At 31.8% G+C, this 26,382-nt stretch overlaps 5 protein-coding genes across 5 annotated transcripts in view; 4 read left to right on the plus strand and 1 right to left on the minus strand.

The window, feature by feature from the left end:
- The window catches only part of LOC125837217 (histone H3.3), a 193,867-nt gene extending 185,813 nt beyond the window's left edge, over window positions 1-8,054 (minus strand). The window contains exon 1 of the mRNA XM_049516370.1: window positions 8,050-8,054. The gene's annotated coding sequence lies outside the window, so the exon portion shown is untranslated. The remainder of the gene's footprint in view (window positions 1-8,049) is intronic.
- LOC125836990 (uncharacterized) lies at window positions 1,266-3,900 on the plus strand. The gene is made up of 5 exons (XM_049516129.1): window positions 1,266-1,498; window positions 2,107-2,205; window positions 2,344-2,530; window positions 3,015-3,116; window positions 3,797-3,900. The coding sequence occupies exons 1-5, from the start codon at window positions 1,283-1,285 to the stop codon at window positions 3,898-3,900; spliced, it is 708 nt and encodes a 235-aa protein (XP_049372086.1). The 5' UTR covers window positions 1,266-1,282.
- Window positions 4,538-7,335, plus strand: LOC125837209 (uncharacterized). Its single transcript, XM_049516360.1, has 5 exons — window positions 4,538-4,760; window positions 5,361-5,459; window positions 5,877-6,063; window positions 6,684-6,785; window positions 7,223-7,335. The coding sequence occupies exons 1-5, from the start codon at window positions 4,542-4,544 to the stop codon at window positions 7,306-7,308; spliced, it is 693 nt and encodes a 230-aa protein (XP_049372317.1). The 5' UTR covers window positions 4,538-4,541; the 3' UTR covers window positions 7,309-7,335.
- Window positions 8,055-10,785: 2,731 nt separating the features above from the next.
- LOC125837202 (GLABRA2 expression modulator-like) lies at window positions 10,786-13,476 on the plus strand. The gene is made up of 4 exons (XM_049516352.1): window positions 10,786-11,328; window positions 12,150-12,251; window positions 12,460-12,731; window positions 13,044-13,476. Exons 1-4 carry the CDS (start codon window positions 10,971-10,973, stop codon window positions 13,230-13,232), a joined length of 921 nt encoding a protein of 306 aa, XP_049372309.1. The 5' UTR covers window positions 10,786-10,970; the 3' UTR covers window positions 13,233-13,476.
- A 1,227-nt stretch (window positions 13,477-14,703) lies between these two features.
- On the plus strand, window positions 14,704-20,810 carry LOC125837180 (ATP-dependent 6-phosphofructokinase 5, chloroplastic). The gene is made up of 13 exons (XM_049516327.1): window positions 14,704-15,069; window positions 16,030-16,120; window positions 17,021-17,094; window positions 17,533-17,644; window positions 17,755-17,850; window positions 18,025-18,126; window positions 18,208-18,282; window positions 18,441-18,581; window positions 18,763-18,879; window positions 18,961-19,065; window positions 19,421-19,501; window positions 19,934-20,062; window positions 20,190-20,810. The coding sequence occupies exons 1-13, from the start codon at window positions 14,762-14,764 to the stop codon at window positions 20,355-20,357; spliced, it is 1,599 nt and encodes a 532-aa protein (XP_049372284.1). The 5' UTR covers window positions 14,704-14,761; the 3' UTR covers window positions 20,358-20,810.
- The last annotated feature ends 5,572 nt before the right edge of the window (window positions 20,811-26,382 follow it).

Raw genomic sequence — 26,382 nt, forward strand, 5'->3', positions numbered from 1 at the left:
GAATTGTTCTAAACACTATAGTTAATTATGTATAAGTAGAGATTTTATGTTTGAACTTTAAAAGTTGAGAATGACTCGATAATAAATGGCTTATTATCCTATAATAGGTATATTGATATGTGTAGACATTAAAATTTTGTTGTAAGATGTTTTCGATTTCAGTTAGGATTTTTGAAGGTTATTTTGTTCTATATCCTGGCTCACACGCCAATATAAAAAATAATATATTCCTTTGAAATGCATCTCGAATTGTATGGATTTTGTTAAATTGTCTCATTATGAATTGTTCAGTAGTAAAATTGATCATTTTTCTTTTGTTTTGGAGCAATCAAAAGTAACCATGCTATAACAAAATCAACTTTTAGTGGCAATAAATATACACATTAATATATAAAGAATGATAAAAGATTCTCTGGCATTAGTTAATTGCCATTAAATTCAATATCGTAGTGCTAATTGCCGCTAAATATACATAGTTAAAGGTAATTAAGCTATAATCATTAATTAGTTACTGCTAAAAATAATTTTTATTATAATGCCAATTTATTTTTGAACTATTTCACTAGTTTTTTTTCTCTCTCAATAACTCAAACTCATAACCTTAAAATTAAAGGTGGAGGATATTTACCTCACAAGCAACTCTGTCTAATCCTTTTGAATGATATTTTTGCACTAGTTAAATAACAATAATGACCATTTTGAACAAAAAACACAACAAAAGATAAAATTAACAAATTTCAAGATATTTTATTTAACACTATGGTCAATTTAGTCTGAATAACAGAGAACACGTGACAATTCAGCCAATATGTCCATAAATTTTTAATTTGAATTTAAAAATTTTTAGTGGACGTTTGATTATGCATATTTTATTGTAAAATTTGAAGAAAAATAATAATTTTATTTCTAGATTGAAAAATAATATTTGAATATTGGAGTTGTGTTTAGCCACAAATACAAATTGTAATTGTTTTTGACTTTCTATGAAATAACTCAGAGTTTTTGTTATTTTTGAAATTCTTGAAAATTCTGAAATGAAATTCAATCTCAGTTTAAATTCCAAAATTTTATGATCAATTATGTTTTTTCTTTTAAAATTAAACTCTGGAGTAAAAGTGAAAAAATTTCATGATCAAGAAATATTTTAATTATGAGTTATATAATTTGATACTATGTTCGGACATGTATTTTACTTTTAAAAAAAAAAAACAATTTTTAAAGAATCTTAGGCATATGTGCTTATGTACCTACCATTTTTTGAGAAGAAAAAAAAAGAAATAGTATGGAAAAAGAATCAAAGAGAAAACCAAGAATTCTATGTCTCCATGGCTATAGAGAAAGTGCTGAAATACTCAAGAAATTGATTCTCCGGTGGCCGGAATCCGTCACCGGAAAATTAGATTTGGTTTTCTTGGATGCACCTTTTCCGGCTAAGGGCAAATCTCGACCTGAAGGTTTCTTTGATCCTCCTTACTTTGAATGGTTTCGATTTAATAAGGTATTTATACTTGCTTCATTTAATTTCAACGATTCGATCTATTCGAAGGAAAACACTCCCTGACATGAGATTTTTCTCGTTGCGAGGGCTTAAATGAGATATTTAATGAAGGATCGATAAAGTGATCTTATTTATCTTATCGTACTATTTTATTGTTCATTTCATCCTTGATTATTCACTACTATTTATAATCATATTTGTTCAATTTTTTCGTCAGAGTCAAAATGACCAATGTAGAATAAATCAAGATCCAAATTTTGGTGTGTTTGATATGAAAGAAAATATTCTCTATAAAAAATATTTTTCCTGAAATTTATTTTTTTATATTTTTATTGGGATAGTCATTTTATTGTTCGATCTTATCTAGTGTTTGATATTTATATTAAGATCCAATTAAATTTGAATCTGCGTAAGAAATTTTACATTAAAATGTAAAAGCACACTAATAAAGATAACTTTGTATCCAAACAAGACTTGAATACAAAACTCTTAATTAAAGATGAATAAGTACTTATCATACTACCAAAATTATTGTTGATATTGGAAAAACATGTTTTTTATTTCTAGAGAAAATATTTTTTTTCTATAAATTGTGTACTTTCTTGTAGGATTTCACAGAGTTTTACAATTTTGAAGAATGCCTTGAATATATAGAAGATTTTATGTCAAAGCATGGACCTTTTGATGGTATTCTTGGTTTCTCAATGGTAAAATATTTTTAATGTTATAAGTACTATTTTCTTTTCTCTCGCGATAATGAGAAAGTAATCTCTTATGATCAATTATAATTATAATAAAAGAAAATGATTTTATAAAAGTAATTTTATTTTTTTTGTTGGAAATAGGGAGCTATTTTATGTGCAGCAATACCAGGAATGCAAAGGGAAGGAGTGGCTCTAAAAAAAGTTCCAAAAATAAAATTTGTGATATTAATATCAGGGGCTAAATTTGGAGGGCCTTCATTTGGGGTACCAAAATTGGCTATCAATGCATTTTCATCTCCAATCAATTGTCCATCACTTCACTTCTTAGGTACTTTCATATTATCTTCTCTTTTTATTATTTTGTTTTAAAAAAAATGTGTGTGAACGAGAGAAGCTGATTAAGAAATATACTCCGTCTGTCCCTAATTACTTGTCTATTTTTGAATTGACACATCTATTAAGAAAACAATAATTGAAATAACGAGTTTACCATTTTACCTCTATTAATTATGAAGTTGATGAATTAAAAATTTAAGATTTTCAAGAAGTTCTACCATTTTCAAAGTAATTAATTGAGGATCTAATAGGTAAAAAAAAATTGTTCTTTCTTGATTTGTTAGATTGGCCGGACAAGTAAAAAAGGAAAATTAAACAAGTAATAAGGGACAAAGGGAGTTATTCTGATCTTTTTTTTAATTATTATTTTTTATATAATTATGTTTTTAATTTATTTCAAGCTTTCTACTATTTATTATTGAACATTTCAATTATCCAATTAAATTGGTGTTAAATGATTATTTTTCATTCTTAAGGAGAAAAGGATTACCAAAAAAAAGATGGAGAAGTTCTACTAGAGTGTTTTGTGGATCCACGAGTGATTCACCATCCTAAAGGACACGTCATACCAGAACTAGGTCAGTAATTTTGTTTTTGAAATTTTATGGTAAATTTCTTGGTTTATAATATGAATGTAATTCTTACTTAAATCAATATTTACAAAATAAAAATAAAAAATGAACTAAAACATCATTTTGAAAGTAACTCCACTAGTTAAGGGGTAGGATTAGAGTTCTAGTTACAGATTTGACAGGGTTAGAATTAGAGTTCTAGTTACAAATTTAACAGGGCTAGGATTAGAATTCTAGTTACATGTTTAGCAGGGGTAGGATTAGAGTTTTGATTACACATTTGGCATAATCTAGTAACTTAGACTTAAAGTTTATATATTTTTTAATTTATTTTTACTTAAAATAGGTAGATAACGTATTCAAACTGAATAATTAAAAAAAAATCTAACCTAAAAGCTCAAAATATTGAATCCACCTAGCTAATTGAAGTCCTGGTCATTGACTTCTAACATGATTTTTTTTTATCTTCATAAACTCGAAAAATGTATTTGTAAGTTGAAATTTGAATTTTTATATAATTTCACATGGAAAAAAGTTATAAAATTTATAAATGAAAATTATGATCTCACTTAAGATAACATCTTAATTAGTATTCATATATGCATTAATTAAGATTCTTAAGTCTTAGTATTAATGAAAATAAATAGGCTTTAACTATGACTTTATTTTTTTTTATTTTTTTGCAGATGATAGTACCGCTGAAATAATACTTGGGTTTATTGAAAAGACATTCCAAAATTTTGTAGCAGGGGCACATCAATATAATTGGAAGCCCAGAGCGAAATTTTAGTTAGAGGCTAAAAAAAAATCATAAATTTATGTATTTTTAATTTTTAATCTAATTTTCTAACTTGTGTTTTTAAATAATTGTAATATTCAGATCAGTTAGCATGTACCTCAACTAATTTCATGAGATATTTATAACATTGATGGCAAGCAACACTATTTGTTCTTTGCGATCGCTGGCCCTTGGCCATGTTCGCAAATCACCTTATGTTTTTGCCTATGATGAGATTTGAATACGAGATATTATGATACTCAATCCACTTCATTGACCATTAGATCACACCCTTATAACTTTATCTACCAAAACTAAGACAAATCAGAATAAATCACCTAATTACTTTTTTTATAACTGCTAAAATTTGAACCTAAAACTTTATATTTTCACTGATTCATTAATCATTAAGTCGCAACCACACATTTTTCCCCTTTAAATATCAAAAAATTCATATCCAAAAACTAATAATTTCATTTGTATGTTTCTGAAAATAAAATAAAATAAATACACAGCCAACAACATTATAAAATGGTCAATTATGGCTGAATCATGGGGACAACGTGTCAAACTTTTAGCCATAAATAAATAAATATTTATATATGTGTGCTCCTTAGTGGGTCTTACATTTTTGCATAAGAAAAATTAATATTATGGAAAAAGAGATAGAGAAAAAAAAATTAAGAATTCTGTGTCTTCATGGCTTTAGAGGAAGTGCTGAAATTCTCAAGAAATTGATTTTCCGGTGGCCGGAATCCGTCATCGGAAAATTGGATTTGGTTTTTTTGGATGGACCTTTTCCAGCTCAGGGGAAATCTCCACTTGAAGGTTTTTTCGATCCTCCTTACTTTGAATGGTTTCAATCAAATAAGGTAATTTACTCTTATTTAGACTAAGATTTTTTCAAAAAAAAATTGTTTTATTTTTAGTCGAACGGACTAAAAAGAGGTATCAAATGAACGAGTTGGATAGCTCACAGGATTAGAACATGTGGCTACGAACCAGGTTAATAGCAAATGAGTGGGTTGGGTAGCTCACAGGATTAGAACATGTGGCTACGAACCAGGTCATCGGCCTAAAAGGAAAGTACCTAATTTTATATCATAATATTTCACAAGCAGTATTGTTATACCATATTTTCTTAAAAAGAATTTATGTTCCGCACAAGTTGTATTGCTAAGGGGAAAAAAATGAGAAATAGTTCATTTGAAGGGTAAAAATTATCGATAAGTTTGTTTGAAGGGCAAAAGTGTAATTTTCTTCTTTTCCTTCGAGGTGAATTTGTATGGGTTGAATCAATAAATGAGTTATTGTTCAATCTTGTATGAAGTAATTACACAATTTGTCCAACTTTGACTCATTATTTTTTATAATTATAAACTTACATTTCATGACTATAAATAAATTGGTGTATTAGTTACATTATTTTTTGAATATCAAGGCCAAATGAGTTTAGTGTATTTTTCTTGTAGGATTTCACAGAATTTTACAATTTTGAAGAATGCCTAGAGTATATAGAAGATTTTATGTTAAAGAATGGACCTTTTGATGGTGTTCTTGGTTTCTCACAGGTAAGATTTACTCAAGTTCCATTTTGGTTGTTTCCTTTTCTCTCATAGTAAACGAGAAAAAATAATCTCTTACGATCAGTTATAATTTGAATATGAGAAAACGATCTCACAAAGATTACTTATGTTATTTCTAAAGGATAATAATAGTTTTTAGTCCCTCTTGCTACTAGTGAATTCGTAATTTAGTATAAATAGACACTTAAACATTGCACATACATAGTCAATTAAATAGTGTAACGACTTGTAATTCAGCAAATTTGATAAGTCTCACAAGTAGAAGGATGAAATTTGGACTACGTCTTCAACTAATCGAAGGTTCAATATGCTTAGTTAGATAGTACAACCGATCTTCCTTTTCCTTAACTGTCCTCTAACATTTTATCTGTGTTTTTTTTTGTGTGTGTGTGGTGGAAATAGGGAGCTGTTTTAGGTGCAGCAATTCCAGGCATGCAAAGGGATGGAGTGGCTCTAACAAAAGTTCCAAAAATAAAGTTTGTGATAATAATATCAGGAGCTAAATTTGGAGGACCAATTTATGGGATACCAAAATTGGCTGCAAATGCATTTTCATCTACTATTAACTGTCCATCCCTTCACTTCTTAGGTACTTTTATCACATTATTATATCTTTTATGTTGTTACTGTTAGAGTGGGTAAAAGTCTCGCATTGGTTGGGGAATTGATTGGTGGTTTCCTTATATGGAATTGGGCAATCTCCCATCACAAGCTAGCATTTAGGGTTAAGTTAGGCTCATGTGTCATATTTTTACATGGTATCACAGGGTCATCCCTGTTTGGGCTCTCGGTCCACACTCCAGTCGGGTCTGGGCGTGAATGGGAGTGTTAGAGTGGGTAAAAGTCTCACATTGGTTGGGAAATGAACTGGTGGTCTCTTTATATGGACTTGGGAAATCCTCCCCTCATGAGCTAACTTTTGGGGTTGAGTTAGGCTCAGGTGTCATATCTTTACAGTTAATGGTGCAGCGGTAAGTACTCCTTCATTCTTAACTAGAGCTCTTAAGGACATTCGGGTTTTGCTGGATACAGAGTTGTCTTTGTTAAGGAACGATTGATCCTTGGTATGAAACTCTCAAACGTGACACATGAGTCTGTATTTAATCGAGCCTCCATATTAGTAGTGGACACGAAAATAACTTTATCGTGGCTCTAAGCTCCCCTTCTTCAATACAATTAGTATAAATGCATTTATCTTTGTTTTTGAAGGGGAGGCAGATTTCCAGAGAAAAGAAGGTGAAATTCTGCTAGAGTGTTTTGTGGATCAACAAGTGATTCATCATTCTAAAGGACATACCATACCTAAACTAGGTGAGAAATTTATTTATTTTTTAAATTTTATGGTCTAGTTTTTGTTTAGAATATAAATGTAATTCTTATTTAACCAAATATCAACTAAAACATATTTTTGAAGTAACTCCTAGAGTCAAAAGCGGAGCTAGAGTTCTGATTACAAGTTCAACAGAATTTAGTAGCTTAAACTTAAACTCTGAATTTCTATTTATAAATCCAGTTAAAATGTATAAATAAATAATTCAGAACCTAGTAAGCGGTTTTTTTATGAAATTTCGAATCTATAAATTTTGGAATAAGACTCATTAACTTTCAACATGAATTTTATTGTCATAAATTCAAAAAAATGAATTTGAAAATTGAAGTATGAGTTTTCATATAATTTCACATGGAAAAAAATGTTGAATTTTTTTAATACTAGAATTGATTATTATACCTTTATTTTATTTTTGCAGATGATAGAAACGTTGAAATAATGCTTGGATTTATTGAAAAAATTTCAACAACTTTGAAACAGGGCACGAGTTTATCGACAGTATAAATTATTCTCAAATGTTATTTTGTTTTCTAATATTTCTTTGTTGATTATATTTCTTTTGTCGTTATTTAAGGTATTCTTATTTACCTATAGTATTTTCTTCGTCTCAAAATACTTGTTACATTTAATCAAGACTATCGATTAACTATTTTATTGTTATTTATGTCTCAAAACATAATCTCCTCTTTATTTGTGTCATAATTAAAATATTTATAGTGTTCAGGAATAATTACAGAGTGTGATTGGATCGAATTAAATGGGGGAACGAATAATGTAATTGAAATCCGATATTGAGAGTTAATTTGGGGGATTCCGTCTATTTTAGGGGGTATTTTTGCATATTTTGATTACAAAGGAGGAAATTTGGAGACAAATTTAATAAAGACGAAAGTAAAAGACATTTTTAACCCTTTCCACTTTAATTTTATCTTGTATTTCAAAAGAACAAATAATACTCTCAAATTTTCAATGATTCGTCTTTATACAGTACGACAAATATATAAATAATTTCTTACACTATCGTGATTTTTCACTTTGATATCTCCACCAAAACAATTATTTACAAGAAACACAAAATGCATGTATTGAACCCTTTATTAGTAGCAAACAAAATAAAAATTAATCATACTCTTCTTTCTTAAAAACCTTATTCTTCCTTCTTATGATTTTCTTCGATAGAATGAATGAAAAAAAAGTGTTCGTTTATATCTTGTTTCATTTTTTTTTTCTCAGGTATTTACTTCCTTTTCTTCTCTATTAATAAATGTTACTTTTTTGTTCATTTTTGTTTGTTAAATAAATTTAAAATATATATTTTTAGTTTTACTCGTCATTTATAGATTATTAAGAGAAAAATATTATTTTAAAAATATTTTATTCTTAATATTAATTATTTATAGACCTAAGACTATATATTAATTAAATGAATATTATAGTAAAATATTCATATTTATTTTATTTTATTTTAAAGATACAAAATTCAAAATCAACAAGTAAAAGTGAACGAAGATATTACTATTGTTTCTTTCAATATTATCAAAACTTCTGTTTCCAAAATTCACCACCTGCCTTGGCCTATTCAATTTCTAGCAAAATTAATTTTGTCCTGTCTTGCTCCGTCTCGTTCAAGTCTTTTCTTAATTGTTATTTTTATTTGTGTTGTGATTTTCGTAGTTGCAATTTTTAATTTTTGAGGAAAGGGTTTGTCCTTCATTACATATATAATTGTTTATGTTGTAATACTTTAAAATAATTCTACTATTTCTAGTAGGAATAACCTTTTTCATGCTAGCTAAACGTAAAATAATAACTTTTGTGAAACGTTAAAAAGGGTGAAAAGGTTTTTGATAGAGTGGGATCGTTTGGAAACTTTTTATTTTAACGTATATCCTTCCTTTTGAATTAAAAGCACGCAAGGAAGATAATACTAATTATTATTATTTTTTGTCCTTTTTAGCCTTGGCAATCAAAAATGTGAAATTGTAGTGAAGATTAACAAAGCCACTAAGATTCTGATTTTGGCCTTCTATTCACTATTGATAGAAGTTGGGACGGAGTTAAGTGAATGCAAGTGGGCTCATTTGAATTTTTTCGTAAAAAAATTGAATTATGTATGCAGGTAGTAAAATGTAAAATTTTCTTAGCTTTTTTTTAACGTATTTATTATTTTATACTTTAAATATTTTAAATAAAATTTCTGACTTTTCGACTAATAGAAGCGTAAGTAGACTGGGCACCGGACCGGAATGGGACCACCGGACCGGAACGAACCGGTACCGGACCGGAATGAACCGGTACCGGACCGGAACGGGACGGTTTGACCTGGTTGTTGACCGGTACCGGGATGAACCGGACCGGAATTACCGGGATGGAGGCTCAGTTCCGTCCCGTCCCACTATATACCGGGATAGAACCGGGACGGACCGGAATGGACCGGAACGGAACGGAACGGGATAAACGGGATGGCACATATAGCTATTTCAAAAAATAATTATTTTTTTGAGTAATTTTAAATTACGAAAATTCGAATGTTTTTTTTATTTTTCTAAGTTATATTAGTTTATAGTATTTAAGTTTTAAAATTTATAATAATTTTACTTAAGTTTATTTTAAAGATTTTTTTTTTTAATTTTTACATATATAAGTTGTAAGTTAAGTTTAATAAAGTTTTTTTTTAGTTTTTGAGCTTATGTAGTTATGTTATAAGTTTTAAAGATTTGAATCTTTTGAAGTTTATAAGTTATTAAGTTATACTTATAATTTGTAAGTTAAATAACTTAAGTTTGTAATTTAAAAAAAATTAAATAAACAAAAAAGAAATGCTAATAAAAGTAAATAATGACAAAAATATTATTTTTTATTTTAATTAAAAATGATTTACCGGGACCGGACCGGACCGGAACGGAACCGGAATGAACCGGGATGAACCGGTACCGGTATACCGGTACCAAATCATGGTACCGTTCCGTTCCATGTACCGGTTCAATGTATCCCATCCCGTCCCGAATACTACCGGACCGGAACGGACCGGAATGGTACCGGTACAACCCGTTCCGGTGCCCAGCCTTAAGCGTAACACACACAATACTAAAGGTACTCCTATACATATTTTCATTCTTTCATACAATAATATAATGCAAGAATTTATATATTATATGTGCTATTATTTATAGGTTTCATTGGATGAGATCATTCCTCGATAATATTGTCTAATCTGCATTTATCTTAATAATATCGTTTGTATTTTTTTTAATATGCAGTTTATTCAAGGGTCCATTTATATTCAATGTGATACAAGCGTCCTCAAACTCATTTCTACAATATTTTTGTTTAAATATCTCATGATAAATTGAGTCTTTTCTACAAATTAAAATATCGCGCAATAAATTGAATTTATTCTATTACTGTTAACATCTCATTATAAATAACTTTTTTCTACTATTCATTTAGTAAAAATATTGATGAGTTCTTAAGTTTTCTTCTCCACAATTTTTATAAGCACTTATCATTTATTCGTCTTTCTTTTTTCTTTTTCTTTTTTACTTTTTTAATACTTATGTGTTTGAGTCGAAGCAAGGTTTTGCAACTTTAAATCATATTTGGATTGATCATGATGCGATTCAATATAGATAACAGTTTAGTTTTTATTTTTCAGGTATGATGGTTAACTTAGGAGATAAATACTTTTATTATAGTAAATCTTTATCTTTAAAGTTAAGTATATCACTTAAATAACATCAAATTTGTAAGATTTTCTAACCTCAACTTATAAATGGTTACTTTATGTGTGTTTTGACTTTCCTCCCTTTATTTTATAGCATAGCCGAAGTTTAATAATATGTATGTATCATTTGTAATAAAAATATTGTATTAAATATTTTAAGATAAATGCACAAACACACGTTTTTAGAAACTAGATTTAAAAAAAAATACAAATACATAAAAGAGAAAATTAGGCTTTTGACAAATCAGACGTCCGAATACGGACCCTCGTATAGTATCTTCCCGCGTTAAATCGCCGGTCTCTCTCTTTCTTTCTCCCGGCTTGATCGGAACCTAATCGGAAAATTCCACAACCGGCCAAAGGTTCCGACTCGCCGCCTTATCACAGTAGAGAGTAATTCGCATTGTAGACACTTCTACATCTTTTTCTCTCGTTGGCGAAGATGACGAAACAGCCAAACGCCGGTGGTGGGGAAGAGAACGCAGCGGCGGCGACGCCGGCGGAGCATAAGAGCAGCTCCGGTGTGAATCCGGATCAAGGTCCGAAACCGGATCCGCAATGTGTGCAACAGGACTATACTATTACAATTGCCTCTGTAAATGAGAATCAAATTGGTAAAATCGAAAATGAAGGTATCAAATCGGCGAACGGTTTGAATAAATCGAAGAAATCGGTGCATTGGAGCCAGGAATTGGTGACGGAGTCGTCGGTGCAGAGAAAAACCGGTAACCAGGGATCGAATCCTTACTTAGCTCATTCTCCGGCTCCGGCCAACAATTCTGCTTCCGTCAATATCAAAAGTTAGTATCTTTTTCACACACTCTCTCTCTCTATATATATATACACGTATACATACACGTAAATGAATTATACATATTGAGAACAGGTCGAAGATTTAAATTTTATGAGTTCAATCTTTTTAAGTTTTTTAAAGCAATGGGTTGATACCTACTATTTGTTGCTATCTTAGTGAATTTTTATACATAAATTTATGTTGCGCGTTAAAAAGTAGATAGAGTTCAAATGAACTCCATGTCTATTTGTTGCATCATAAGCAAGGTTAAAATTATATATAGTACGTTGTATTGGCTTTGCCAACTTATTGGGTTGCGGGAGGAGAAAAGCGGACATAGGGGCTCGGGTCGGGGCGCAGCATAACTGAGAGAGTCATTCCATTTAGGGCGAGACAAAATGAGCAGGCACGGGCGATCTAGTGTCCTAGCCATTGGTCAGACAACTACTACTTCACTTATTATTTTAGCATTAGCTGCTTATCCTAAAATAGAATGGGATGGAATAGAAAGAACGCGAAACTCTAGGGCTGTAGAGTCGTTTTTTTGAGGATAGGCTTGTGAAGAAGCAAACTTAACCCCGCCCCGACTGGCAGCTGCTAGGTTTCCCTATCTCTTCTAAACTTTTCAATCTTCGGCTCAAGCTGTGTGAGGCAAAAACCCGTCCCGCGTACAGTTTGGAGGTCGAGCCCAACCCTAGCAGTAAGGGTGCGGCTTGACTTCTTCATGTATTTACTTCTTCATATTTTTTAATCACCTTGATAAAATTTCTGGCTCCGTCACCGACTGCATCTGCCACTAACTGTGAGGATATAATTTTCGTCTGTTAGATAAAATGGAGAGTGTCAAAGATGTACTTGGTAGATGGGGAAAGAAGGTTGGTGAAGCAACAAAGAAGGCAGAGGATATTGCTGGCAATACATGGCAACACTGTAAGGCTTCTTCTTCTTCTTCTTTAATTTTATTTTGAGCTTTTCCCGGTTTCTCTTTTGCGTACATGGACATTGTATTCAAGGAATTATGAGAATTAGAAGTGCTAACTCCCATGGCCATTGTCTGGGACGATGGGATGTACGTAGACCTTACCCCCCTACCTTTGCAGATGCAATAACTTTAATTTTCTTTCGTTGACTTGTATAGTGAAAACGAGCCCTAGTATTGCTGATGCTGCCTTAGGAAGAATTGCTCAGGGAACAAAGGTTCTAGCTGAAGGTGGTTATGACAAGATATTCCGCCAAACATTTGAGGCAGATCCTGAGGAGCAACTTCGGAATTCATTTGCATGTTATTTATCGACCTCAGCTGGACCAGTAATGGGAGTGTTATATTTATCTACTGCAAAGCTTGCATTTTGTAGCGATAACCCCCTTCCCTACACAAACGAAAACAAGACTGAATGGAGCTATTACAAGGTACATCTCTGTTTATTTATCAGTCTCCCGCGGTTATTTACTTTAGATTCCTAAAGATGTTCAATCGTTTGCTTCAAATGTAACTCATTCCTTATAAACTGCTCATTTGCATTTTTACCTCTACTCAAAAGGAAGTTCCTAAGTCACTTCCACTTCCTCTCTTGGCAAATGACAATACCTTCCTACCTGTTTTACTTACTCGTAGATCTGATTTCTTGTTCTTTTTGGATACTTATGCATCATTCATTACATACATTGTCATTTGAGGAACCGTCTTTTAACATTTCCGTTTGTTACTATTGATATGAGCAGGTAATTATCCCGTTGCATCAGCTTAAAGCAATTTATCCTTCGTTGAGCATAACCAATTCGTTAGAAAAGTACATCCAAGTTATCTCTATTGACAACCATGAATTTTGGTTTATGGGATTTCTAAATTACACTGGTGCTGTGAAGTGCCTGCAAGACGCCCTACAAGCACACACATTGCAGGTCCTGTGAGGCGTGTTTTATGAGATGATGGCGTGCTTCGCGATGCCAAAAATGTCACCTTCATACATCTGGTTGCCATTGCAGAAGATTCTGAAGGTTTATTTATACCAACTCAGATTTCTTGGCAACAACGGATTATGTTTCTGGTTTGAGTTGTTTTGCATTGATGAACTTAAATTAGTAGTTTAACAATGCATAGAACATCTTGAGGCACTTATATATTTACATATATACATCTTTTATCATATTAACTACTCTCTCCATTCACTTTTACTTGTTATGTTTCGCTTTGCTAGAGTCAATTTGACTAATGTTCAAAGTTAAATTGAATTAGATTTATTTAAAAATTAGATGTTTGAATACTATATGAATAATATTATAAGCTGCAATCCATTCTCATATTAATATGAAGGAAAAAAATACATTATAAAATGTTAATCAATGTTCATACAGTTTGACTCTCGAAAAGTGAAACATGACTAGTAAAAGTGAATGAAGAAAGTCGCGGTTTGATGATGTAATTATACCTAAGTGTCACAACGGTATAACTACTCACAATTGTACTCAAATTCAAAATCTCATGTGTCTTGCTAAACAAGCCCTAAAAGGTTGAAGATAATGATGCACCTTCAACCTTTAAATCTTAAATCGATCTCTAATAATATTGTTTGTCTTTTTGTCGCGATATCATAAAAAACATCATTAATGTGAGGATAGATTACACGCAAGTCTTACTATTATTTCTTTAAGGTGAGGTTATTTTCGAAGGATCCTTGACTTAAACAAATCAAAATAGTAATTAAAAAAAAAACGATAGTGGAGAAAAATATGACAACTAATAGCATAAGCAATGTGTAACATATATGCAAGGTACCCTAACAACAATAAGGCGTAGTCACCTAAACATAGTAAACCACATATGACGTCAAATATCAAAATCCACTGATTACATGAATAGGCTAATACTACACTTGACACGGTACTCTATATTACTACCAAACCAAATACATAAAAAAAATAAAAAAAATACGACATCTCTCAACTACCTACTAACCTTCTACACTTATTTGTTGGCCTTCATACCCTCCTAGCTAACCTCATGTTCTGTCTAATCACTTTTCTCCAATATTTCTTCCACCTATCTCTACCTCTCTTCGACCCCAAAATATTCAACCTCTCACACCTTACCTTTCTCCAATACTTCTTCAACCTACCTCTACCTCTCTTCGACCCCAAAATATTCACCTCTCACACCTCCTTACTAAAACATTCGTAAATCTCCTCTTCACATGTTTAAACATTTCAGTCTCCCTTCCCTCAACTCGTTCACCGAAAAGCCACTTAAAAAACCACTTTTTGGAAGGCTATAAACTTAGTATTAAACTACACTCAAAAATGGAAATATATTCCAAAAATAAAGGGGAAAATCATTGTTTAACTTTCTTTTTTTCCTTTTTTTGTCCCCTCTGTTTATACAAAAACAAGCAGAAACTTTTTCTACATTATTCTTCCAACTTCTACACATTTTACTTTGACAAATGGAGTCGCTTTCGCCGGCGATCGGATCAACTCCGATTCGACCGTCGACGACTATTTCCGGCGAAAATGAGCTACTCATCAGCTCCGTCAAGTCGATTAAGATGCCGCCGGTAGCTCGCCGGAAAATGAGAATGAGAGTTGCAGCTCAATCAAGTAATTTCGTCGTCCCTAACAACATCAATTTCAGCGATCCGGATTGGAAAGTGAAGTATGAGAGAGAATTCGAAGCTCGTTTCAATATTCCTCACATTACTGATGTATTTCCCGACGCCGTTTCGTATCCTTCCACTTTTTGTCTCAAAATGAGGTATTTTACACATAACACTCTGTTTTAATTTATCTAATTTTACTGTTTATTGTATTCGTCGTTCCATAATAAATATCATCTTAGCTCATTTCACGCTAAAAATAATATATCGAAGGTGTAGTTTACTAAATTACCTCGGTTTATTAGATGTTTCTCGATAATTGAGGAGTATTAAGTAGAAGAAAGTTATACAAGAGCATAGTTGGTAAAACATATTTACTCGGTGTCAATTTATGTGACACCCTTTGATTTGTCGCTGGAAAGAAAGTAAAAACTTGAAATTTGTAGTTTAAAATATTCCTTGATCATTTGCGTCGTTATAAATAATTTCATTAGGGGTAAAACAGTAATTTTAAAGTTAAATTGTTTTTGAATATAGAAACGTGCATTGGTTTGGTACAGAATAAAAGAAAAGCATACGTTAAATTGTTTCCAAACATAGAAAAATGCATTATTTTGTTACGGACTAAAAAAAAAGTGTCGCATAGATTGACATACGGTCTTGAATTCCACTTTTAATTTTTGGCTCAAGTGACACTTATTTTGGGACAGGGGAGTATTGAGCTTTTTTAGAACAAATGTCATATGCATGGATTTGAATTTTCAGAAAATTAAAAAAAAAAAAAACAAACTTTAAGGTTAAATTGAACATATTTTCAATAAAATTGATTTTTTTTTTGTGCAATTTCTTCTTTTATAATTTTGCTATTGTGAATTGTCGATACCTCTGTTATCTTATTTATCTTTTCTCATTTTTCTTCATTGAAATGGCGTATAAATGGCTTGGTTTGTTTGTAGAATTGAGAATAATGGTAAGTTGTTTGCTACTCTAGTTGAGTTGAAAATTGGAATTATATCTAATTTTAAAATGATAAAGAATGTGGTAGCCAAGAGATACCTCGATGATAATCAACATCGATTCCTCACATTACTAACTTTAGTGCAACAATTGTGTTACAGAACTCCAGTCACTGAGGATTTTGCACAAGGATATCCTTCAGATGAAGAATGGCACGGATACATCAATAACAATGACAGAGTACTTCTTAAAGTAAGCTTTATTTCCTTATAATTTAGCGTAGCTTGTCACACACTGATTGCCCGTTGCCAGTTGATTATAGTGGCAAAAGGCAACTTTTTGGTGAATTCGATGTCCAAATGGACTAAGTTCACTTCTAAAAACATAATAAGATTCTCACTTGAGTTTGCACTCCCACATGATTTGCGGGTAAAGGATTCGTTCAGAATCGTTATAAAGCTTATTTTATGTATTGTCAGATATGCGTACCGTTCAGCAGTGAAATCTCAAATACTTGGGAATTTCTTCAATCTAGATAGATGTGGAAAAGTTTCGCTCTTTATTAGTTAAGGTTTTATGTAATGTTTAACTTGGTAAATATTGAGAATTTTGCTTCTAGGATTATGAACCCTTTTTCTCTATTGAATTAGATAAATAAGTCAGGTATTGTTTTGGAGCAGCAATCCCCAACTAGCTTGGCGTTGACGCATAGTAGTCGTTAAAATGAAATCTTCTATAGATGGCAATTTCAAACTTTCTAGGCAGAATAGAGTTCCATGTCTCGTATGGACGAGTTTTGATTGAGAGAAGAAAGTTCATAAGCCAAAATTCCAATTTTGGAGTTGCAAGTACATTTTCCTATGTTTCCCTTTGATTCGGAGCTCAGAGTACATTCTTTAGTGAGGATAGATGGGGCCACAACATAAGCTGGAGAAACAATAATTTGTTTGTATACTTGACTTTGAGAGTCAATGCACCTTATGGTAGCAAGATGATTCTTTGTCGCGAAAGAGCAAACAGAACACTCTCTGTGTATGAATAAACAAGCACATTTATTTTTTCTCAAAAAAATAAACAAACACATGTTTTTCTTTTCTTGCATTTTAGTTATTTCCTGCCAATCCATTCATGCAAAGTTCTGTTATTTTTCAGACTATTAATTATTCCTCTCCGACTTCTGCTGGTGCTGAGTGCATTGATCCCGATTGTACATGGGTAGAGCAATGGTAAGCTTCTTTATAATTTTCTGTAGGAACAAGTTACATGGCAATGATTTATGTAAATATGGCCCATACTACACAGCCTCAATGCTAAGCTGCACCTGTGCTTCGATCATTCTGATACTAAGGATCTTTTCTCTTATCAAAACTAAGGAGCTAAGAATCCTTTAAGCAAAAAAGAAAATATTAGGCTTTATTGAATTCTCCGGAAAGTTTTTAATGTCTACTTATAAAATAAAATCTTACAGAACAATAGAGTTTGTTAACTTCTTGAAAGTGATTGTGTCTTTAGATATATTGAACATCAACTTGTAGAGGTTTTACAGTCTTGCCAAGAATTTTCAACTCTGGCGCGAGATTAAATGATTTTAATAAAGGAATTTAGTTCGAAATTTGTAGCTTGTTGCCCTTAGAGGTTGTAAATATGTCATTGATCTTGTTTAGGGTTCATCGTGCTGGTCCTCGAGAGAAAATATATTTCAAACCAGAGGAGGTGAAAGCAGCAATCATAACCTGTGGTGGACTATGCCCAGGTCTTAATGACGTTATTCGACAGGTCTTAACATATACTTTGTTCTTTTGCGTGTTCTTCTTTTTGTAGAATTCAGTCATGTTATTTCAATGTACAACATTGATGTATTGTCTATTTATTTCTAATGATTGCAGATAGTTATCACCCTTGAGATATACGGTGTGAAGCAAATTGTGGGAATTCCATTTGGGTACCGTGGGTTTTCAAGCGATGATTTAGCTGAAATGCCAGTAAGTTGCTTCTTATTACTCCCTATGCAGATTCTCCTCGTATTGGTTAGAGTTTAGCGCAAAAGACTTAAATCTTTCATGAATTATTATGGATAAAGTCTTGATTTTTAGGAAAAATATACTTCTTAACAGAATTAATATTTAGCGATAAGTCGTTGTATGTTTCGTTACCAGTTATCCAGGAAAGTGGTTCAAAATGTTCATCTTTCCGGTGGAAGCTTGCTAGGCGTATCACGTGGAGGACCTAAAGTTTCCGACATTGTGGATTGCATTCAGGTTCTTGACTGGCTCTATAGTTTACTTGCACCAGAATTATCATGCTGGCTTTATCTACGATTCACTCCGTCTTAATTTCAGGAAAGAGGAATAAACATGCTCTTTGTGATCGGTGGAAATGGTACACATGCTGGCGCAAACGCAATTCATGATGAGGTTGTCGATTGTGGCCTCTATATCTGTTAAGTTGGATTATGTTAATCTTAACCAGGAATGGGCGTGTAGACGAAAACTCAGTAGTCTCCAATGGTATAACCTTGAAGTAATGATGTCACTTAGGAAATATAACTTTCTTTTGTGTACTTGATGTGCAGTGCCGTAGAAGACGTATGCAGGTAGCTGTAGTTGGTGTGCCAAAAACTATAGACAATGATATTATGCTTATGGACAAAACATTTGGTTTTGATACTGCTGTTGAAGAAGCACAGAGAGCCATTAATTCTGCTTATATTGAGGTACTACTTTACAGTCCTGCTATAAGTTTTGCATCCCCTTGCGTCTTTCCGCTTAAGTATTTCAAAGTTTACTCCTCCAGAAGGTATCTCACAGTATCTGTACAAAAAGATTACTCATTTACGTTGCAGTCACTGAAGCAATCATGGACCATAACTCTTCCCTGAAATCTATTTACTGTAGGCACATAGTGCATATCATGGTATCGGAATTGTGAAGTTGATGGGTCGTAGCAGTGGTTTTATAGCTATGCATGCATCACTAGCTAGTGGACAGATAGACATATGCTTGATTCCAGAGGTTAGTCTAATCTCGATCAGTTGGCATATAACTGGTTATGTTTAAGGCCTTCTCAATAAGATCATGTCGATTTGATCTCAGGTGCCGTTTAATCTGCATGGGCCTCATGGTGTGTTGCAGCATCTAAAATATCTGCTTGAGACAAAGGGATCAGCTGTGATTTGTGTAGCAGAGGGGGCCGGGCAGGTTAGTTCTACTGTATTTTCTTGTCTCTGTTGCAATGAGACATAAAATAAGTAATATTTGTTATATATCTAACAGTCCAAAAAGATCGAAAAAACTATTAATTACTACCGAAAATGAAGAATTGTACTAGGAAGGGTGAAAATTACAGACCATCGGCGTTTGATATATTATCTACTGGAGAACCACAGCATACGGATTTTTCTTTACTCTTTACTTAAAGTTGTAAACAATCATTTAGATGTTTCCAAGTTTGTCACCGTTTTGTCATTTATAGTTGATTCGAGCAATGAAAACAGAAGAAATACTTCTGGATTTTTATATTATTTAATTGCTATCTTACTAAACCTTCATGTAGGATTTCCTCGAGAAAACCAATGCAAAGGATGCATCTGGAAATGCTGTACTTGGAGATATTGGTGTTCATATACAACAACAGGTTTGTGGATGGCAAGCTACACATTTATGGGATTGTTACTAGATATTTGTTGACTAGTTTTACATGTACATGCGAGTTGCGTACACCTTGGTTTTAAGGAGCTTCGATACTCTTCTTAATTTTCATCATATTTAAGAAGTTAAAGCTACTAATTTATCAAAACAGAAGAAAAGAAAAACGTTTAAGCAACTTAATTGAATCACTTGTAAGGTCCCCTTGTATCTTTGTCCAATATGAGCGTTACACAATCATTTGTTCGTAGTTCACTTTGTTTCCAGTTTCCGTCTTCTCCATCTTTATGCTTTCTCCTCTGACTATTGAGGGAAAGCTATATAATGCCCTGTTGATCAATTTGAGAAGTGACCATGCATGTGCACATTCCTCCTCCTATTTATCGAGAAAAGTTACGATGGTGTGCTTGCTTTCTTATAGATCAAAAAGTACTTCAAGGAGATTGGGGTTACAACTGATGTTAAATACATTGATCCTACCTACATGATCCGTGCATGCCGTGCAAATGCATCAGATGGAATTCTCTGTACTGTACTAGGTCAAAATGCTGTAAGTCCCTCAACCTCACTTAATACTTATGAAAAGACTTTCTTGATGTTTGTTGTTTTACAAAAGACAAATTGCTTTCTGTTGTTGAGTTATTCGAAAATTTAACCAATGCTCGGTTGTTTGATAGGTTCATGGTGCATTTGCTGGATATAGCGGGATCACAGTTGGTATATGCAATACTCATTATGTGTACTTTCCAATTCCAGAAGTCATTGCTCAACCCAAGATCGTGGACCCTAACAGCCGCATGTGGCATCGTTGCTTAACATCCACAGGCCAGCCGGACTTTCTTTGAATTAAAAATACGCAGCTCAATTTTTTTGCATGAAACTTGCAAGTCTATTAAAGGAGCAGGGAGCCAGATTGAGAAAACTCATGGCATTGCCCTGTTCCCAACTGTTAAAAGGAATAATGCAAGAACATGGGATTCCTCAATTTTTTTGTTAAGGTACATACCCGTTCAGAAGGGTATACGTAGTACTATGTTGCTCGGATCATCCAAAAATGTTTGACACACCAGTGTCAGATCCTCCAAACGCACAACTTTTGTAGGGTTTGACACACACTGGCGTTATTTTTTACCAAGTCTGAGCAACATAGATGTAGAATAAAGCTATCTTAGAGACCCTGAGTTAGCATTTTCCTTTGTTCCTTCCCAACGCGATAAACCATTCTTCTAATAGAAGAAATTCTTCCTTGTGAACCATTTGACGAAGAAATAAATACCACTTATTTAATACGAGTGTTACATCGATGTATCATTATAATTTATCATGACCTGCATTTTGATTGAAGTATGTATGTACATTTAATATATAACTAGCAGACTGTTGTACATTTCGTCTGAGTATCTGTATCATTTACAGATTAATCATATCTAAGTGTTTGCAGATGATCTGAAATCTGTATTCTTGTAGGTGAATATCAGCTTTACGTTTATTATTATCGATTAACAGGCAGGGACCGCGATTCTTGTGGTCCTTTTCGACACTGATTGACCCTTGAGTAAGTGAAATAGCCTACCTTGTTTTAATTTTGCTTGTTGATAGCATTCATTGTCAATATATCTCACTTACAAAGAATTATTTTCTTGATAGAATAGAACCACCCCTTAGCTATCAAAAATGTGGATTGAATTAATCGAGATCACAAAGCAGATATCGTACATCAAATGAAAAAAACAAAAAAAAAGGTATCAAGATGTGTTACTTTGTACTGGTCTTAAGACAGGGAGAAAAGTGAAGTTATTGTTAGTAGTTGTTACCATAGAGAATGGGAATTTAACAAGTCCCAAGATATTACTTTGTACTGGTCCTTAGCAGCCCCCATTTAGCAGCCAAGGTGAATAAAAAAGAAACATAAAGACTGGTCAAACACAAGCATATGTTATCCTGACAAGTGATTAATAGTGTTTGTTAGATTCATTTATACTTTTCTTACAACTAGGAGCTTTAAAACTTTGCCAATATGGGATGTGATGTAGTGGTGAAATTGTTTCACCCTTAACCAGACGTTCAGATTCGATCGCTAGATATGGAGAAAATCATATTGGGAGTGCTACTCCCAAATGGGCCCTACAATTCGTGATCCGAATTTAGTCGGAGTTCCAATGCAGGCTTCGGATACTTCTGGGTAGGAAACCAAATAAAAGGAGCTTTAAAACTTTCCCTATTGAAAGCCTAAAGTTTTTTCTCTTACTCACTTGATATCCGATACTCGCTTTGAATTTTTGATTGATTAGAGTTCACATTGTGTATGATTCGTTAAAAGGGAAAGCGTTTTCTATCATGATTTTTTCTGTTTTCAAGATTTCAATTCGAGATTTCTGACTAAAAATGAATGAATCATATCCATGTACCACGACCCTTAACAACATATCTAGTGTATTTTCACAAGTTGAGTCTGTGTACGCAATTTAGAGGTTGTTTTCGATAGATACGCGGCTCAAGTGGCGTTACAAGGACCCTTCAATGGTAACAAAATCCTGCCATATTCCCCACTAACTAAAAATTAAAATTTCTGTGCAGGTTATATTATTAAACAAAAAACACTTCCATTTTAAGATTCTGTCCTCAAATCCATATGAATGAACAAAGGAATCCAAACTTAAACTACTAAAAGTGTTTCTGAATTTCTTGGGTGGGTGGGTGTGTGGGGGGGGGGAGGGGGGGAGGGGGGGGGGAGGGGGGGGGGGAACCTTTAATCATCTCATAGAAAAGTCCTTGTTCTTGGATACTGCGTTTTAAAAAAAATACTCCATCCGTCTCAAATTAAGTGTTGTCTTAGCAAAAGTATATCCATTAAGAAATTGATAAACATAATGTATAGTTAGAAAAATATACTTAATTTTGTCTTAAATTCTTGAGGTGACACTTATTTTGGGACGATGGAACGATGGGAGTAACTATCATCAAGAATGATATTAATTGTACAAAATTGAGGGTGATGGCTTGGGCTGCTAAAAGGACAATTGTCCTATCTATATATGTTAAATTTCTCAACCACCCAACCAAAATTTTGCAATTGTAGTGTTTGTTGTTGAGATTTGTTATCAAATAAATGAGTGGTGAGGGACCAATGCAAGCAAGGCATTGCACTTCTTCTAAAAGTATTTGCTAAGGCGCATTGATTTATAATTTGTTCTTATAAAGTTTATGTTATGAAGTTGAATATTGTATACCTAACTAGGTTTACTTTAATATTAGGAGGTCGACATAGAGCTTTTCAGAAGAGTTTGATGATGGTTATGTTGTTGTCGTCAGAATAACGATCTTATTATTCGAAGTTGAGTGACAAAATTAACTATTTCACATAGTTTAAAGATAAATACGATCATTTCACATGGTTTAAGATCAAATTTGATCGTTTTCACATTTGATGGTTAACTCATATTTTATGTACTCAATCATAAATGCATCGATATTCAATGTTATAATTTTTGTTTTAATGGAACTTCACCATAAATATGTGAAATTGACATGGCATTTCTTGATATTTTATTCTTCACTTTTTTTAAATGAAGTTAGATATTCATTTTAAAAAATACTAATGTCCAATTCCAAGAAATACAAAAAGTTAATGAAGCTTTTATTTAGTAATCCTATAAGCTAATTGTAGCAATCATAACAAGATTGAAGTTAGTTTGACATTCGACTTGACCATTCAACAAGATGTATTTGCAATTTCAAGGCACTTGTTTTTGGGTTCTTTCTTGGAACTAATTCATCTAAATTAAAATAAAACATTGTCCAATATTTTTATTTGTCATATTTCGTTTCTTGATAGTTAAATTATATGGACTTTGATCAATATTTTAGGATGTATATATTCTTTGTGTTGAGTTCGATTGAATCAGTAGCTAAATGGTTATATCTATCGAAATAGATTTAAAATTTATTGATTCTAAATTAATTTTCGTTAAACTCATAGCTCATTTTAGTTATTAGATTCTTGATTAAATAAACTTTACATGTTTAATGACTTTTCTAAAATAAAATAAAAATATATAGGATCTAAAGGAAAAACTACTAAATTTATCTAACACTCCAACTCACACCTTATACGGTTAAATTTTGTTATATCAATACTTTACTATAATGGTTTGATTTTCTTAAGAATCGATTTTTTATGTTATATTTTACTTCTTTATAACATTGTTTTACATATAACAACAGGGACATTCATTATATCATAATTCTTTGTAAATTATCCTTCTATAACAGTCATATTTAAATATTGTGTAATAATATTTTTTAAGAAATATATTATGTATAAAAATAAAATTACCTACTTTTTCTATTGCTTTGGTTAGAAGGAAAGAGCACTTTTCTTCTTCGTGATATACAAAATTATTAAACTAATTTTTGTATACTTTTATTTATAACAACTAAATGAAATCTAAATGTCAAATATCAATATACATACATAACTATCTCACTATAGCTGTCATGAAATTTTTATACAAATTATTATCACTATAACGATGTTTGACTGTATTGTAGCTCCATCGACCACAGAGAAGCAAAAGTTTTATTTTATTTATTTAATAAAATAATTCATCTAGAGGCTCTTGAATTTTGACCATGCTTAGCTGTTTTTGGTCAGTCAAAACTCAATTAATTATACATTAAATTTTACCATTATATTTTTGCTGTCTTTGTCTTTATATATGCAAAAGGTATTCTTATGTTTTGTTTATAATAAGCAATTTAATACTAAGTAGTATAGAAAATATTATCACTTGTTGGTCTGACAATAGTATGCTTTCGGTAGTACATTATTAATTCTAATAATAAAAAAATTATTAAGAGTAATGGGTGAAAATAATTAATTTTGACAGTATATTATCTTATCTTATCATAATTATAAGTATTATTTATTTGCGGAATAAGGTGAAGAACGTGTTAGGATTTAAACCTATGAAATCGAGTTATTGAAGATCTAAGTTTGAACTAATAAACTAAATAAGAAAACTTGTTTTAACATAGAAAACTTGATGATCGCAATCTTTAAAGCATCTATGTTTTTTTAGGTCTCACGTTCGAACGGATTTTATTCGATGGATTGTGAATTTCTATAGATGGACTAATGGATTTATATTTAATAAAGTGTTAATTAAGTGAGACGCTTAAAGAAATAAACCATAATTGAAACAAATATATTTTTATCATAAATATTACTTATTAAAATCTTTAAAATATATAATAAATTTGGACCAATGTATTAATTACACCTTTTTTTTTAGATCATTTAAGATAGACACATCGTCAATCTTTCACGTTTAATTTGATGGATACGAGGACTTCATTATAATCACATTGTAAAATGACAGCTCCAACTTATTCAACATCATATGTATTAATTGCGATTTTAATAATTTAGAGTTCGAAAGTTCAGAATAAATATAATATTATTTAAAAAAACTACAATTTAATTTTAATTTCTTAATAATATGCATATGCATGTAATTTGAGTGAAAAGCCTCTGAACTAAGGCATATAATAAAGTCACTATAAAAAAAAATTAGCTAATGGATGAGATCGATCCTTCACCTTTAATCAAAGATTTCAGATTCAAATTTTGAGAATGAGTAATTCCTGATTAAAGTATTTCCTTTTTTAATAAGTCATACACGACTCGTTGAGTCGATGAATATCAAATACCGAATAACTACATACATATATTAATAATTTATGTTTGTTTAGCCTAGGTAAAAGGCTGCAAAATCAAGTAGGTTTTTGAAACATAAAATTTTGAACCAAAAATCTAAGAAAAAATAGAATTTTTGTGTGAATATTTACAACTGAGAAAATGAACAGAAAGAAAGGAACAATCCAAAGGCATTTAAAATAATTTATTTTTCACATTCAATTCCCAAGGTTTCTTATGCTTCAGATATCCCTTTCTTTATTTTATTTTATTATATAAAAAATAATACTATTATTTTTTAAACAAAAAAAAAAAACTCAGTGAGTCAGTGTTGTAAATGAGCAAACCAAGATGTTGACCAGTCTTACTCACTATCTTCCATTTCTTATTATTGCCAAAATATTTTTTTCTAATAAAATAAACATTACTCTTACACAACTTATAATGATACTTTTATAAACTTACAAAAATATATATATATTATAGCACATATGCTTAGACATGTGTATTTGTATATCTAACAATTCTGATAGAGTGATAGTGAGACTCTCCTAAAAGAGACGATAACAAGTATCTGAAATACATGTATGACATGAATATATCATATATTATTTCTCCGTTTATATAACATACATTTTACTTATCTTTCACCGTTCACGCATAGTTAGCTTTCCATACATTGTGAAGATACGTACGTTGAATTCATTTGATCAAACATACGATTGATGTCATCGTATACACACACATACGTTCAATTTTTATTTTGAAAACACACACATAATGTATATACGCATATTTTAAAAGAATATAACTGTATTTTGAAAAATAAAAGTACAATCTCGTTGTATACTCCCTTTGTTCACTTAATATGGAGTGTTATACCAAAATGCACATATTAATTATTGTTTTTCAATAGGTGTGAAACGTCATCGTGAACAAGTAAAAATAAACGGAGCGACTCCCCAAATTTGTCAAAAATATATTTTCTATTGATGTAAGTTAAAATTTAGACACGTGGCTATTGGTCAAACGAAACGGATTTGGGTCATAGTTAGTGGGCCCAATATTGCCAATTCGGATCCCAAAAAAGTACATACAAGGCAATCATTACCGGAAAACGACTGAACGGCGTCGTATTGTTCATTTATTTGATTAATAATTTTTTGTACTCA

The sequence above is a fragment of the Solanum verrucosum genome, unplaced genomic scaffold (genome assembly GCF_900185275.1).
Source record: "Solanum verrucosum unplaced genomic scaffold, falcon-dt-bn FXZP01000165.1, whole genome shotgun sequence".
In the NCBI taxonomy this organism is placed as follows: Eukaryota; Viridiplantae; Streptophyta; class Magnoliopsida; order Solanales; family Solanaceae; genus Solanum; species Solanum verrucosum.

Excerpts from the sequence above, each read along its gene's own strand:
- LOC125836990 (XM_049516129.1), top strand. The coding sequence starts at position 1,283 with ATGGAAAAAGAATCAAAGAGAAAACCAAGAATTCTATGTCTCCATGGC. Across the intron at positions 1,499-2,106 it reads AATGGTTTCGATTTAATAAG|GATTTCACAGAGTTTTACAA; the intron begins GTATTTATACTT and ends ACTTTCTTGTAG. Across the intron at positions 2,206-2,343 it reads GTATTCTTGGTTTCTCAATG|GGAGCTATTTTATGTGCAGC; the intron begins GTAAAATATTTT and ends TGTTGGAAATAG.
- LOC125837209 (XM_049516360.1), top strand. The coding sequence starts at position 4,542 with ATGGAAAAAGAGATAGAGAAAAAAAAATTAAGAATTCTGTGTCTTCAT. Across the intron at positions 5,460-5,876 it reads GTGTTCTTGGTTTCTCACAG|GGAGCTGTTTTAGGTGCAGC; the intron begins GTAAGATTTACT and ends TGGTGGAAATAG. Across the intron at positions 6,786-7,222 it reads ACATACCATACCTAAACTAG|ATGATAGAAACGTTGAAATA; the intron begins GTGAGAAATTTA and ends TTATTTTTGCAG.
- LOC125837180 (XM_049516327.1), top strand. The coding sequence starts at position 14,762 with ATGGAGTCGCTTTCGCCGGCGATCGGATCAACTCCGATTCGACCGTCG. Across the intron at positions 17,645-17,754 it reads TTAATGACGTTATTCGACAG|ATAGTTATCACCCTTGAGAT; the intron begins GTCTTAACATAT and ends TAATGATTGCAG. Across the intron at positions 18,880-18,960 it reads ACATATGCTTGATTCCAGAG|GTGCCGTTTAATCTGCATGG; the intron begins GTTAGTCTAATC and ends ATTTGATCTCAG.
- LOC125837202 (XM_049516352.1), top strand. The coding sequence starts at position 10,971 with ATGACGAAACAGCCAAACGCCGGTGGTGGGGAAGAGAACGCAGCGGCG. Across the intron at positions 11,329-12,149 it reads TGCTTCCGTCAATATCAAAA|ATAAAATGGAGAGTGTCAAA; the intron begins GTTAGTATCTTT and ends TTCGTCTGTTAG. Across the intron at positions 12,252-12,459 it reads TGGCAATACATGGCAACACT|TGAAAACGAGCCCTAGTATT; the intron begins GTAAGGCTTCTT and ends TGACTTGTATAG.